We start from the raw sequence: 15,070 nt of genomic DNA on the forward strand, positions 1-15,070 counted from the left end.
GGTGTGGTAGGCAACCTGCACGACTGTGAGGATGAATTCTAATGCTTGACGCAAGTGTGATAAACAGATATAACTTGATAACAATATTCTCTCACCCATGGTTAACTAACACAAGTATCGAGCTCGAATTATTATTATTTTACGATCATGATGATTATTATTATTTTACGATTATGGTTATTATTATTATTATTAATTGTAATATAAAACTATGAAGTGTTTACATCCATTTAGCATTAATATAATTATTACAACATATGTACATACAATATGATCGCGCTGTTTGTGAGGTTATGTCATGAAACATGTGCTATAAATAAATATTCATATGAGTTCACGTTATGTAAATACCTGTAAATTAATACTATAATTTATTCTTACTTGTATAATTTGTAATCCATAATTGTGAAACACACTGTAACTTCCAGAATGGTAATAGGCACTAGAACAACAAAAATCCACAGCCAGTTTCCAGTCATTTGACCAGGTCAGGAATGGAATGAATGAAGCCCTCCCCAGCAGCGAGGATGGGAATAGTGCTGGCTGCCGAAGCCTGTCGCACTCCTCTGGGGCAATGATTGATGAATGACAGATGAAATGAAATGATAATGGAGAGTGTGCTGGAATGAACTATGACAGAGAAGACCGGAGTACCCCGAGAAAAACCTGTCCCGCCTCTGCTTTGTCCAGCATAAATCTTGCATGGAGTGACTGGGATTTGAACCGCGGAACCCAGTGGTGAGAGTCCGGTGCGCTACTGCCTGAGCCACGGAGGCTTTCAGGCACTAAAAGGATTGAGAATATTCTGTACATTAAAATCTTTGTATTAGGCACTCTTGAATTTTCACAAAGGTATTGCTTGTAACATATCTTTCTGGAAGCCTGGCCAGGATATATATAAAGAGACGATCTTGATGGTGAAGTTAGCTATTAGTAGTTAGTTGTTGGAAGAGAGTTATTGGTTGAGAGTCATTATTCAGTAGAGTTATGGTGTAGCAAGGTTATACTTGTGCGACATGCTTTTAAGCAGTCAGATGTCTTCAAATGTGTTTCAGGGTTGTCATCTTGATGTGAAGCGATTGGCAGTTGTCTTTAGATGGCGGTTTTTGATGTCAGTGTTTTGCTGTGGCAGCCGTGATTGAGGTTATGTGTGTGTTTAATTTGTAAGTACATGTAAATAAAATAATTGTACCAACTGACAGCATCTCGTGTGCGTCTTAGTGGATACGTTAACTGACGACCGTGTGACAGGACTATTGAATCTATTGGACTCGAAAATGAAGAATGACCAGAGGACCGTGGTGATGTTTAAACAGTTAACTTCCTTCATTCAGGCCCAGGTTAAAAACATCGAGGCTCAGTTTGGAAAACTCGAGAAGAACATCGAGACCCAGTTTGGAAAACACGAGAAAAACATCCGAGGCTCAGTTTGTCAAACTCGAGGAGAAAATCAGGGTCCAGTTTAAGACCGGATAGACATCAGAAGATGGAGCCGAATACCCGATCACTGGACTTCGTGTCCAGGAGATCAAAGTACAATGCAGCCCGCCATCACGTTCGACCTGCGAGGAAGCTGTGGGAGAGTTTGGCGGGCGTGGCAGTGTTCACCAGCCGGGAGCCGACTACCGAGTCCAGCTGCGGGAGGGAGCGAAGCGCGCCGGTGGAGTGCCGCAGGTATTAGACACTGAGACTGAACAACCAGAGGACGTGACTGTGAATGGGCCATACCAGCATGACACCAAGAGCAAGGCGCTCGACAGCCACAGTAAGCTCCACGACACTGTGATCTGTTCAGGGAGGATGTTCAGCATGGAACAGAACTATGGGGAGGCCCAGACGATGTCCCAGGAGAGGGAGGCATCGATGGCAATGACACAGCTAGTGGGACTCCATCTACGAAACGGAGAACCAATGGGGTCCGAACCAACAACCAACAAACAAGGGTGCGACCTGACAAAACACAAAGGTTCGAACGAGGGGAAAGCCATCGGAGCTTCGAATGCCATTCGAGGACCTGTGGGTCACCATCACCAGGAACGAAGACACCGTCGACCGGACCCAGCACGGGAAGTTGGTGGTCCCCGATGGAACCGCCAGGCTGCGAACTGTGGAGTTCAACAGTGCCAACAGGAGGGCTGTGTGACCAAAGTAGTCTGTGTACAGTTAAATGGGGAGGACCAAGAGAGTGTGACAAAGTGTGGAAATTGTTTGAAGTTATAGGGGGGATATTGTCGCAAGTGCGATAACAGGTATAACTTGAAAACAATATTCTCTCACCAATGGGTAACTAATACAAGTATCGAGCTCAAATTATTATTATTTTACGATCATGATGATTATTATTATTTTACGATTATTATTATTATTATGACATCATATGTACATACGATATGATCGCGCTGTTTGTGAGGTTATGTCATGAAACATGTGCTATACATAAATATTCATATGAGTTCAGTTTATGTAAATACCTGTACATTAATATTATCATTTATTCTTACCTGTATAATTTGTAATTCATAATTGTGAAACTCACTGTAACTTCCAGAATGATAATAGGCACTAGAATGATTGAGAATATTCTGTACATTAAGATCTTTGTATTAGGCACTCTAGAATTTTCACAAAGGTATTGCTTGTAACATATATTTCTGGATGCCTGGCCAGGATATATATAAAGAGATGATATTGATGGTGAAGTTAGTTATTAGTAGTTAGTTGTTGGAAGAGAGTTATTGGTTGAGAGTCATTGTTCAGTAGAGTTATGGTGTAGCAAGATTATACTAGTGCGACATGCTTTTAAGCAGTCAGCTGTTTTCAAATGTGTTTCTAGGTTGTCATCTCGATGTGCAGCAATTGGCAGTTGTCCTTAGATGGCGGTTTGTGATGCGAGTGTTTTGTTGTGACAGCAGTGATTAAGGTTATGTGTGTGTTTCATTCGTAAATACATGTAAATAAAATAATTGTACCAACTGACAGCATCTCATGTGCGTCTTTGTGGATACGTAATGCTGAAGATGGCGCACGCACCCAGATCTGAATCATCAGAATTAACCAATGAATTTTAAAATCCAACGACTCTTGTCGGGAATTAAACCCAGGACCCCTTAAACCAAAGGCCTGCCTTTGTCATTCTTTGTTCAATAGTGGATTTTGTTTAATGCTAGAGTGTTGACAGACTGAAAAGCTTTAACTTTACACTGCCATCTTCTCTCCTCAACAAACCAACACTTTGTTCGTCCTATTATGTGCTCCTTATATGACTTATTTCACATACAGTATATGAAAGCAGAATTAATTTGCCATTTTAACCAATATTTCACATTTCTGACATATCCTGTTTCAACAGTTAAATTAGTCTATTTAAATACTTACTGTACTACAGTCAAGTTTTTAGTTTTATACTATATCAAATAAACCTGTGCACTATATTGAAACAAATGCAGTTTCTTCTGGCCAAATTTATAAAATTACTGTTACAAAATCATTTTGATCAGATGGCACATATTTAACCACTTCACTGATATCTTCCAATTTTTCTCTTGAAATAGGCTCTCCGGTAGATAAGTATGCTGCTGGGACATTATCCATCAAACATGAAATGATTCCTTCATCTTCGTTTCTTAGGTTAAAAACCTTCCCTTCAATGTATGAAAGTGTTACCACATCTCGATTTTCAAGGTAACTTATTCTTTTCATGCTCCTGGATGCAAAGAAAAATTTCTTACCATGCTGTTTCCTTACAGTCGCACATTTGAAACAGTATTTTTGTTCTAAAAAGCTTGAGTCACCAGTTGTCAAAACTTAGTATTTTATCCCCATAAAATAATTTCACTGCAATATTAATTTTGCCATTACCTGTTAGTTCCACATATTGGAAAGAAGTGAAAATTCGGCCATTGATCACCAAACAAGAAAACAGCATCCTGAGTTTATATCATACCATACAGAGAACCATGATGCGTTGCATTCCTACACCGGAAAACCACAAAATACTACTTCACCAACCAACGATTTATTTTCAGAGTAGGAAGGAAAAAGTAACACACTGCGTTATCAGTTGTGTTGTGGAACCGCTGTGCCTCAACAAATAGTTTCTAGGATGATGACACTTTCAAAATAAGGAATTTACATGGAAGATAAGAAATAACTGAGCAAGACAATCATCATGAGCATAAGTTCTTTAATTAAAAATATTTGTAAGATACTTCAATTTAAGCTAAGAGGCAAAATACATCTAGCTACATCAGACTTATAAAAATATCATATTGCTGCTGGCTAAAACTTTCAGCCTTTATCACTGAAGCAGGCCACATTCTAATCACTAAAAGGTCAACACTTACGTGCATCGCTTACACAAGATCAACACAGGAATGTTTATCATTCTCACAAAACACACACATTCACAATGCTGTGCCTGCAATGAGGCTATCACACCTGGGTATGGGCAGGAGTGGGTACAACATCACACAACTGTCACCACAAACAGCAAGCAAGCTTGGCCATGGGACCTCCAGTTTTATGTGGAATCTGAACCACAAGGATCCTGCATGCATTAGTGACCACCTCGGTGAAAAGCCGACAACTATCACGCCATCACTAAAACTAATTTCACACTTTTCCTCTCTGCACAGTAATAACTGTAGCTCTCGTAACTCTCCCCATCCTTCTTTTTCGGCTGCTTGGAAACAGTGGCGCATTTCATCAGCTCAGGGACAAAGTCTACCAGAGACCACATTAATGCTAACAATTAGGCCACGGTTCAGGTGCGATACTATCTACCAGTCCTGCCCACTGTACCTTTATTTAAACTTAGTTTAACTTCTCTGCTGAAATATATTTGGCATAACTTTTAAGACTACAAAAGTACAGACAAGTCAGAGAAATGTATGTGCTATTTTAAGTTGGAACCCAAGATTCCAGTTATGTACCATCAGGTAATTTTTAAAAAATTCCACACCTATGAAACTGTGAGCTGAGACTCAAGAAGAACAGCACCAGATCAACAGGTCACCAGCGTAGGTGTAAAGAGGCAAGAAGATGCCAACTAGTGTATGAAAGTTTCAACATGAGTCACGAGGATAGCACTCACCTACTTCCAACAGTATGGTGCACGTGTGATGTCACAGAAATGGATGGATTTGCAAGCCCTAATGCTGCTACAGTATAGAGATAGGACAAGAGGGAGGGAAGAATCTCATCTCAACCTCTGACAGCAGTGACCTTTCTTCTGCTCATTATTTTGGACCAATGTCACATTTCTCTTCTGTATGTTACATGTGCCCACCCATTTCCTTGACATGAATCAATTTAAATTATTCTCTTACTAATGACAAGACAACAATGAACACAGCTCAACTCTGCCCATGGGCACCCGCAGGATCTTTTCGGGGGGGGGGCACATTAACAATTTTCTTGAATATAAAACCAATATAACGTCAGCAACATTAAATTGTTTACAGAAATTTCCAGTTATAACAGATGCTAGATGACTGTCAGTAAGTTCAGTTTATGAAATAATCTGGTATGATATTAAACAATTGAACATCAACATTTTTAGAATTCCAGGGGGGGGGGGGCACTTGCGGGCGCCCATGACTCTGCCCTATCAGCTTCTTCAAGAATTCACTATACTCACACCATATCAATACGGTAGGAGGCCAAGTAAGTTAGTTACTACACTCTTAACATATTATTTCTTGTACTAATTCACATTAATACAACATACAATTGTGAAGTTCTTGTTGCGGTGGACACTTTTACTGTCAAGCTTCAAACATTAATGCACATTCTCCACACTAATTAGTTTCATGGCCAGTATTTTAGATTTTTTGAGAAAAGTTTTTAAGAATTGTTTTCTCTTATCCATCAATTATTATTGTTTTCTTAAAATTTTGGTAAATACTATGAGATTTTCAAACTTCCTCCAGTTTGAATTTATTGTAGGTTAATTTTATTTATTTATTAAATATTTTGTTTCTACCTTAAGAAGGTCTTGTGTTATCATTTGGTATACTGACCATGAATAGCAATTTGTTAAGTGTAAATTTTTGTTTGGGATCAGGGTCTTTTACCTCTTCATTTATGGATCCCTTCCACATTTTATTTATGCAACTTACTGCACCCAAGGTAAGTAGCATTTGTTTCTTGTTCTTGTATTTGGTTGTTTAGACCGCGTTTGTTTTTGCGTGTCCTTAGGCCGTTGCAGTAAGTAGATGATTTGAATCCATCTTCTAAAATTTTAACTGATCACTTTGAGGTTATCTGTCAAAATCAGTGTTTAAATGTGTTATTGAGGGCATGAAGCCGAGCACTGCATGTTATACTCATTCCGTATTGACGGGATAAAAGGAGTAAAAGGATAATCTTGATGCGATCAAAGGATGGTCAAGAGGACTGAAAGAGAAGTTATCCCACACAAAATTCACTTCAGGAAGTTCATCATCGAACAATCTGCTCATATGATGTCTTCACTCAATAGTACACATACCAGCGATGCTATCTCTTCTTCCAACTGATTCCAATTGATTTACCTTGTAAGAATGCAAAGATTTAAGTGGTGTAGGAAAGATTTCCTGTTCACATTTCATGTTTGTTCTAGGTAGTGACTGAGTCGATGATGGGGATTGTTTCTTCTTTTCTGGACATGCGTTTTCTTCATACTCGTACAAATTATGATAATATCCATTTTCAGAGTACGGTTGGTTTTCACTCCGACTACAAACCGCCATGAACCATCTTCTACTGGAGTCCAAGCAATTTCAATAACCTCTTCAGAATGGGGCTGCAGTATTAGTTGTGTTGTACTAAAGGTGAAGCCCATTTCAATAGACAGAACTTTAACCAAATCAACCTTAACCAGTGCATCTCCTGGGTTCCGAATGATCAGTGGTCTCTTCATGACCAATCCAACTTCGACATTCCTGAAATCAAGTCTAGGAGACTTTGTAAAAGGAGCTGGCACAAGTACTGCAGATTCCTCAGGTTCAATTTGGGTTGCCTTTATGTCTGGTGAAATCATCACCTAAAAGTATGATGCACTCACCATGTCATGCACCAATGATAGTTATGCAATTTATACATTAAACATGTATTACACTCAGCTTCACTTTACAAATAAAAAGTCTTATATAATCCTCCTTTGAAAAGGAAGGAATTAGTTTGTGCTGGAAGAGAGCATCATGCTTCATCAACTAAGTAAAACTTACATTGAAGATACAGACATACTTAAAATAACTTGACTAAAATTACTTCAAAATCAATTATTAACTTAACTGAAGATATCTGTGGACAATTATTTACAGTTCTGTTTGTTCTGTGCACATCATCTTCAAACACTACCAATTAGTACAACTACTGTAAATTTCATTATAACAACTCTATAAGAATGAACCAATATAAACACAATATTACCTTGCCTCTTTCTCTCCCAAGGTCTTTGCACCAAGCAGCATGGCAAGGGAAGCTAACGAGGTTGGACCAGAAAGATTACAAAGAAACTTGTTGGTCATTCTGATGTAAAATAAGAATTACGTGCAGTTTCAAATGGAACGTGGTGTATCAAAGGCATCAATTGCACTGAAATATCAGAACACTGCCTAATGCCTGCCCACACCATGACAAAATGAAGGATTTTTAACATTAAACTGGCAGTTTTCTCATTTGTGTAAATAGAATATTATGTTAATAGCAGACACATTTATGTATACGTGACCAACATTTTATAATACATAACATTTTAGCTTCCATTATAAACGATGCAGAAGTATTAAAACTGCAATATTTTGATATATTTATGTACTGTACAGTATTAGTACAATAGGCTTTTACAGTGTAAAGTTCTGTTCGTGTTGTCAACATTTCATTTTTCAGTATAAAAGTGTTTTACTTGCCTTTTAAATAGAATTCCCAGTGTATTTCTATGGTGAACAGAATATTCAAGGACTTCCTACGTCACCATCGGCTAATTATTGCTTCGAGCCAGTCACCATTACATTCAGGATACCCCAAGTGGTTGGCGGGTGTAGAGACAGGATGGTCACGGCAGTTCTGTGGCTCTACGCCTCTGCATTAGGGAGATGGAGAGGTGCTACTCCCCACCGTCGGCTCTCCAGAGAATGGTCTTCCATGATATTCTGTTCTCCTGCTCTAAGGTTCCTAATATAGGCCATGGCTGCCAACCCTATTACCTTCACTACAAATCTCCTGGCCTGAGAGACGACATAATCGTCTAAGAGGCCCGCATCCCACATCAGGGGAGGAATGAAAAAACTGCAGCAGTAGTGCCCCAAGTTTCATTGAAATCTTTCTACTCCAACCCAAACAGGTTTATCCAGATGAAACCAACGTACTGTTAACAAAGGAGCCACAATGGACACTTCCCACAGTATGTGCTCTGTAACGTGGATAAGCGAAACTATTTCTTGGAGCACATTTGACCTGTGTATTGGGATATTATTTCCGTTTAATTGTCAGTTGTTTGGGGCGCCTGTTTAATTGGTGTATTCTACCATTTCTAATTATTTAAATGTGTGATATGTAATTGTTTAAATGTGTTACTGAGGGCATGTAGCTGAGTATTGCATGTTATGCTCATTCTGTACTGATGGTTATCACTTTATACCTTTATCTGTAGCAAGATTCTGTTAAATCTCCTCTTCAAAAAGGGTTTTATGTGGAATATGGAATATCCTGTCACCAAGAAAAGGTACTTCATGGGAGAGAAAAAAATGAAATGTGAACAGGAAATCCTTTGTACACCATTTAAATCTTTGCATTCTTGCATTCCTTCAAGGAACTGCAATCAATTGGAAGATATAGCATCACTGGTATGTGTACTACTGAGAGAAGACATCATACGAGCAGATTGTTTGATGATGAACTTCCTGTAATGAAATTTGTGTGGGATAACTCCTCTTTTAGTCCCTTTGGCCATCCTTTGATTGCATCAAGATTATCCTTTTACCCCTTTGGATTTATCAAATAAGGCAGAGACTAGTCCTCAAAGAAAAATGCCTAAACATGCACTATTCCAAGCATTTTGGGATTCTTCCACTATTACTCTAAATATTGACTGTGTTAGTAAGTCAACAGAGCTATCTTTGATTGGAGAAGATACTGAATCTTCATTCCTTTCATGTAAAAATAGTAAATCTACTTACTGCAACGGCCCAAGGACACGCAAAAACAAACGCGATCCAAGCAACCAAATACACTCATTTAAATAATTAGAAACGGTAGAATACACCAATTAAACAGGCGCACCAACAATGGACAATTAAATGGAAATAATATCCCAATACACAGGTCAAATATGCTCCAAGAAATAGAGTTTCACTTATCCATGTTACATACTCAGTAGTAGTCCAAGGAGGATGCTCAAAGTAACTGGCCAGTGAACACTGCCCGTAATATCTTGGGAAGACTTTCGATGTATCTCAACAATTGCAGGTAACAAACATTTCTACAACCATTTGTATTACAAGAACAAATTCACAAAAATGTTTACAACTTTCACCTGTGGCGAGGTTGGTTCCAACAGTGCAGAATCTTATTCATGAACACTACACATCAGCAACCGAGGGAATCACACAGGATTGATAGCGTTTGAAGTTCCGTTTGTCGTCACCAATGCGGCGTTGGCGTTGAAATCCGAGCCGACCACGGGCAAGGACAAGATGTTCTGGAAGTTAGTTTCCTCTAGTTTTTGCAAGTTAGCTAGTGGAGGACACTGCATAATGACTGCCTGAATACTCTGTAGTGCCTGAAAGAGAACATCCCATTTGTATCTATTGTGGTTAGCTGTAGCCACATTATTGTGTGTTAGAACTAAGGTTTGAATTTCTATTTACATTATTAATCCATTCACATCATCTGACGTGCTGTGGTTGTGCACGGTGATTTGGTGCATGAATCAAATGCCAAGCTCAGTTCGCAACAGTGCAATGTTATGCTTATCTTTGTATATTAGATTTCCTTTGCAATATAAATTCTCACAATACACACTGTAATCAACAATGCTGTCTGTATTTCTGTGTGACACAGGGATTGTTGAGCAACAGTTCATTTTCATCGATATTCAGTATTCATTATGCAGTAGACGTGGAAATGATGACCAGAGATTGAAAGTGCTTGTAGACAGTGTTTTAGGTGGCAATTATGGCAATAATGATGTTTTGGAAAATTAATCTGAGTTTGTGGTTAGTGATAGCAACAGTGAAAGTTACTGGATTGCAAAAAGCAATGAAGAAAGTGTCGTGCCAGATCTTTCCAAATGCACGCGATCGGTGACACAAAAGAACCATAGTGACTGGAAATAGGAGAATAAAAACAATAATCCTGATATATATCCATCTAGGATGTTAGGCCCCTTTAAACAACAAGTATTATCATGATATATCCATCTTGTGGATACAGCAGTGTTTAAGAAATATTTATGAAAAATTTAGAGTCAGCCCACCGTCCAAACTTGCCATGTTTTAAAAGTAGCTGGATCTGCTCTTTTTGAAATTAATTCAAATGAAACATTTGTACCACAGCCAGCAGACATTCAAGGAATGAAGTACGGGTAAGTCATAACTTTAACGGCATGAATATGAAATTCTGAGTGAATTATCTTCATTAGTTAGTATTTTATGCATGTTTTTGTGTGACAGGCGGGCAAATTTAATCTGATTCCACAGTCAACAATGTGGTTATTTACAGTGATTTGAATGGGTCAAATTAAAATTATCTTCGGAAGACTTTCAGAGTGACACGAGAGTTCAATACCTTACCTCATTACTTGCAGCAAGAATTCTTGCCAGAGTATCTGCAGGAGGCAGGTGACCGGTCTGCTGCCACTGTTTTAAAGCTTTCTCAGCTTCTTCCTCACGACTCCGTAACTGCAACTCTGCTCTCTGGCAGAGGGAACTCAGTTTGCACACATCCCGACTGAGGCGCTGAAAGCAATAAACTTCCTAGTTTCAACATAAGCTGATTAGTCAAGTAACACATTTAGAAGGACAGTAGGCAGGTAGATGTAAGCAACATGAAATTATTATAAAATATACACTCAAAAAAGATATAATAACTACAGTAAGGCAACATCACTTGGTGCTTAATGTCCTTTCAGCTACTCTTAGTCTTGACAGATATTGCACATGCATGCCTCTGTTTGAAGACTCCAATCAGTAGAAGTTTACAAGGGCATATAAAAACACACTGAGTCCCAAGAGTAGGAGAAATCTGCACTGTTGAGGTACTTAAATCAAAGATAATGTTAATAATGATAATGTTAATGTTAATAAATATCTGCATCCACTTTAAGTGAGGAAAACACAAATAGGTACTTCCCATCTAGCTTTTGACAGGTTCATTATGAAACAAGAATCCTCACAACCCTCAATGTGATCACGAAATATTGTGGATAAGTTGAGCTGAGCTGTTTCAACATCAAAATTTCAGAAAACCTGCTTCTCTCTTTTGAACCTTATTTCTAAGATAAGAAATGTCCACCTTCCCGTTCGAGAGACATTTTATTTGTGGCAGCTGACATTCAATATATTTTGCGTATATAACATGATGTACTCAGATGTACTTTTACTATGAAGGGCAGTTCTATCCTTCTTGATTACATGTATAAATGATATTCCATCAGAAGTAAATGAATTGCATCTCTTCTCAGACAATTGTGGGGGATGTAACAAAATGCTCCTCACCCTGACTGACTGACAATAGTCCCCATCCCTTGCAACACTTGTAAAACAGTCCCTAAGGAAGCATGACCGAATCTGCAGTATACATCAGATGTCAGAGATCATGGTAAACAGCAGCAAAGCTAATAAGAAAGTGGAGACATCAGGCTTTTTTTAAATTTTAAAACTTTCTGGCAAATCTTCTATAAAAAAAGAGACTTGTCAATCAGAAGAAACTGGAAAGAGAAGCATTCCTTGGGACCAGAAAATTCAGTTTACCATCAGCAGCTTTATGCATTTCATCTATGATGCCATATTGCCTCGCTGCATTGCTGCCAGAGACTTCACTGATGGTTCGATCGATCATACTTGCTTAGTGCCTCAACCCAGACAATCTGTGCCCAGTCTACCCACCAACCTTGCACACCCAACAGGGTGTAAAAAAACTGCTTCCTTACATACCTGAAGAGTATAAACAATTTTATGATGAAATTTGTGCATGGCCAGTGGGTGAAAATGAAAACCATCAAGAGTTTTTCCACAAAAATTCAAAATAATACCAGTTGAGCGGTTAGGCAACTAGAAATTTTAAAGACCACGTAAATACTGGAAGGAGTTACTGAGGATGAGAATGTTAGATGAAGAAATCTGGCTGGAAGGAGTTACTGAGGATGAGAATGTTAGATGAAGAAATCTGTATTTAACTGTAATATCTGAAAATGCATAAGCCTCCGTGGCTCAAACGGTAACACGCCGGCCTCTCACCGCTGGGTTCCGTGGTTAAAATCCCTGTCACTCCATGTGAGATTTGTTCTGGACAAAGCTGAGGCGGGACAGGATTTTCTTCGGGTACTCCAGTTTTCCCTGTCATCTTTCCTTCCAGCAACACTCTCCAATACCATTTCATTTCATCTGTCATTCATTAACCATTGCCCCAGAGGAGTGCGACAGGCTTCGGCAGCCAGCACAATTTCTATTCTCGCCGCTAGGGGGGGGCCTTCATCCATTCCATTCCTTACCCGGTCAAATGACTGGAAACAGGCTGTGGATTTTCATTTTCATCTGAAAATGCAAGGCATTGTAATTACATTCATACTAATTGGCAATGTGTATGGTCTACTACTTCTGGATCTCTGTTGTATTTCTGTGTATTCAGATGTAAACATAGGCAAAAATTAAATAATTAAAATATATCATGTCATGCATAGAGGGCCTCATCACCCACACTAGGTTAACATTTGAATATGAGGTAATGTTGTGAAATAATATAAAGTATAATGGTTAGTTTTTTAAAACTAAAGACACGCTCTAAGAGAATGAAAATGGTTTCTTTCCACTTTACTCGAAAGTAACTACTAGAGTTAGGCCATTTGGAAAGGTGAACGAACAACAACTTCATACAATGGGTTCTCTCCTCATCACCTGACAAGTTTTTTTCAACATTCGTTCAGTCTTGTTCTGTTGAAAGTTATTGCAATTTGAAGTAATTAAATTATTACAAAGGTATCAGTACATTTTTACATGTGACAGTTATAATTTCTTCAACAGTGAAGAAGTAGATCAATAATATTCATGGACCTAGGTTCGCTACGAACTTCTTGGTTTAAGTGATGCTATAGTATCATCCATGTCTGCATAGAAGTCTTCAATCTCTTGGTCGTCTGCAGCGATAGTGCGTAGATATACCCGGATCAGATGTAGTTTATATGGTTTGATGTTGAGAGTGAGGTTTAGTATTCTTTCATTGATAGGTCTGTATTCCTCAACATATTGGAATATATGCTTATCAACAAGAAATGCAACATCAATCTGACCTGTATCATTTACCCCGGCGGTGTATATTACATGATCATCTGTTTCAAAATGCCCACATCCTTTCCAGTGAGTTTCTGACAGTTCACAAATGTTGATTTGATGTTTCTTTAGTTCACTTTCTACAATGCGAAGTTTTGCCATCTGAAGTAACCCTCTAACATTCCATGTAGCTATTGTTTTTACCTTTGCAAAGTTGGTTTGCATTTGGTTGATCAGTAGCAGATATACAGCGCGAGGCCCCATCGTTCACCTCTGCACATCCAGTCGCACATTTCACATGGTTCGGCCCAGACCCAAACTGACACCGATCGCTACTCGGATCGCGCAGCATACCAACATTCATTTTTTGACTCCGCATGATGCGCTCATGGGATGATAATCGGGAGGTTTCCCCTTGCCTTCCTGAACTACTATATATACAGCCCTCATATTAAGGATTATTATTGTATCTGATAAAAAAAATCTTAAGTAAGAACATTATTGCATATTTGGTTGCTTTACTAATTTAGTTTAGTTACATATTGTAACAAAGGGATTAGGGGTAGGTTATTATGAGCAGTCAAAGGCAATCATGTTGACAATTGGGTTACAGTCAGAATTCCTCTCAGAATGAGTTCCTGGTTCAAAGTTGTTACAGGTGTTAGGCTTTCGCCTTTGTTGTTTGAAGTCGTTTGAGAAATGACTAGGTAAAATCTGCCACCCAAGTAACAGCCTTAAATGCAGGTCAATTAAGACTGATTGACTGATTGTTCATAGTTTATATGGATCATGTAATGAAAGGTATAAAATAACAGGCAGGGATTCAGCTGAATGGAAATGTAGTAAGCAGTTTGGCCTATGTCGATGACTGTACTGAAAACCTGCAATATTTCTGCTTGAAAAGTGGTGCGGTGAGTCTGATTTGACAATTAGCATTTCCAAGACTAAAGTGATGTCTGTTGGGAAGAAGTCTAAAAGGACTGAATGTCAGGTAGGGATTACAAGACAGGAACAGGCTGTGTATTCTTCCAGGATAGTTGTATAGTATGTGAGACTGAATCAAGATGCAGCAAAGCTAATGCGGTCAGTATGTAGTTGCGACCAACAGTATTCTGCAGAAAGAAGTCAGCTCCCAGATGAAACCATCTTTTCATCGGTCTGCTCTCATGCCAACGTTACTGCAGGGGAGAGGAAGCTGGTGGATTCAGGATATCTTATTCACAAGTCGCAAGTAACGTACATGATATAGGCAAGAATGATCGCTGTACAAACAGGTGGGAACAATGGAAGGGTGTTCAAAATGTACATAAAACCGACTTTAGTGGCAGCGTCATGTGAGGCAAATGGAAGAGGGTAGGAAACCTTGGAGAATAATTAAATCAGCCATGGAGGGTAAGAGAAACAAATGGAGACCAAGGCGATGATGGTTGCATTCAGTTTTTAATTATTTAACGATAAGAAGTGTGGAACTAAATAGGGCTACTGAGCCAGCTGCAAGCAGGGGATTCTGGAGGCACATTTTAATTCACAGGGTCTTGCAGACTGAATGCTCAAATGAAGATGTATGTAGTTTAAAATCACTTCAACTGCTGGAGATTTTA

General features: G+C 38.8%; 1 protein-coding gene across 1 annotated transcript in view; it reads right to left on the reverse strand.

The window, feature by feature from the left end:
• Positions 1-5,410: 5,410 nt before the first annotated feature.
• corn (cornetto) overlaps positions 5,411-15,070 on the reverse strand; it is a 552,907-nt gene continuing 543,247 nt past the window's right edge. Inside the window, exons 12-13 of the mRNA XM_067142064.2 lie at positions 10,776-10,940; positions 5,411-9,763 (exon numbers count right to left, since the gene is read on the reverse strand). Of these exons, the coding sequence (XP_066998165.2) occupies positions 9,587-9,763; positions 10,776-10,940 (342 nt within the window). The 3' untranslated portion in view covers positions 5,411-9,586. The remainder of the gene's footprint in view (positions 9,764-10,775; positions 10,941-15,070) is intronic.

Source organism: Anabrus simplex, chromosome 2, assembly GCF_040414725.1.
Source record: "Anabrus simplex isolate iqAnaSimp1 chromosome 2, ASM4041472v1, whole genome shotgun sequence".
Taxonomy (NCBI): domain Eukaryota; kingdom Metazoa; phylum Arthropoda; class Insecta; order Orthoptera; family Tettigoniidae; genus Anabrus; species Anabrus simplex.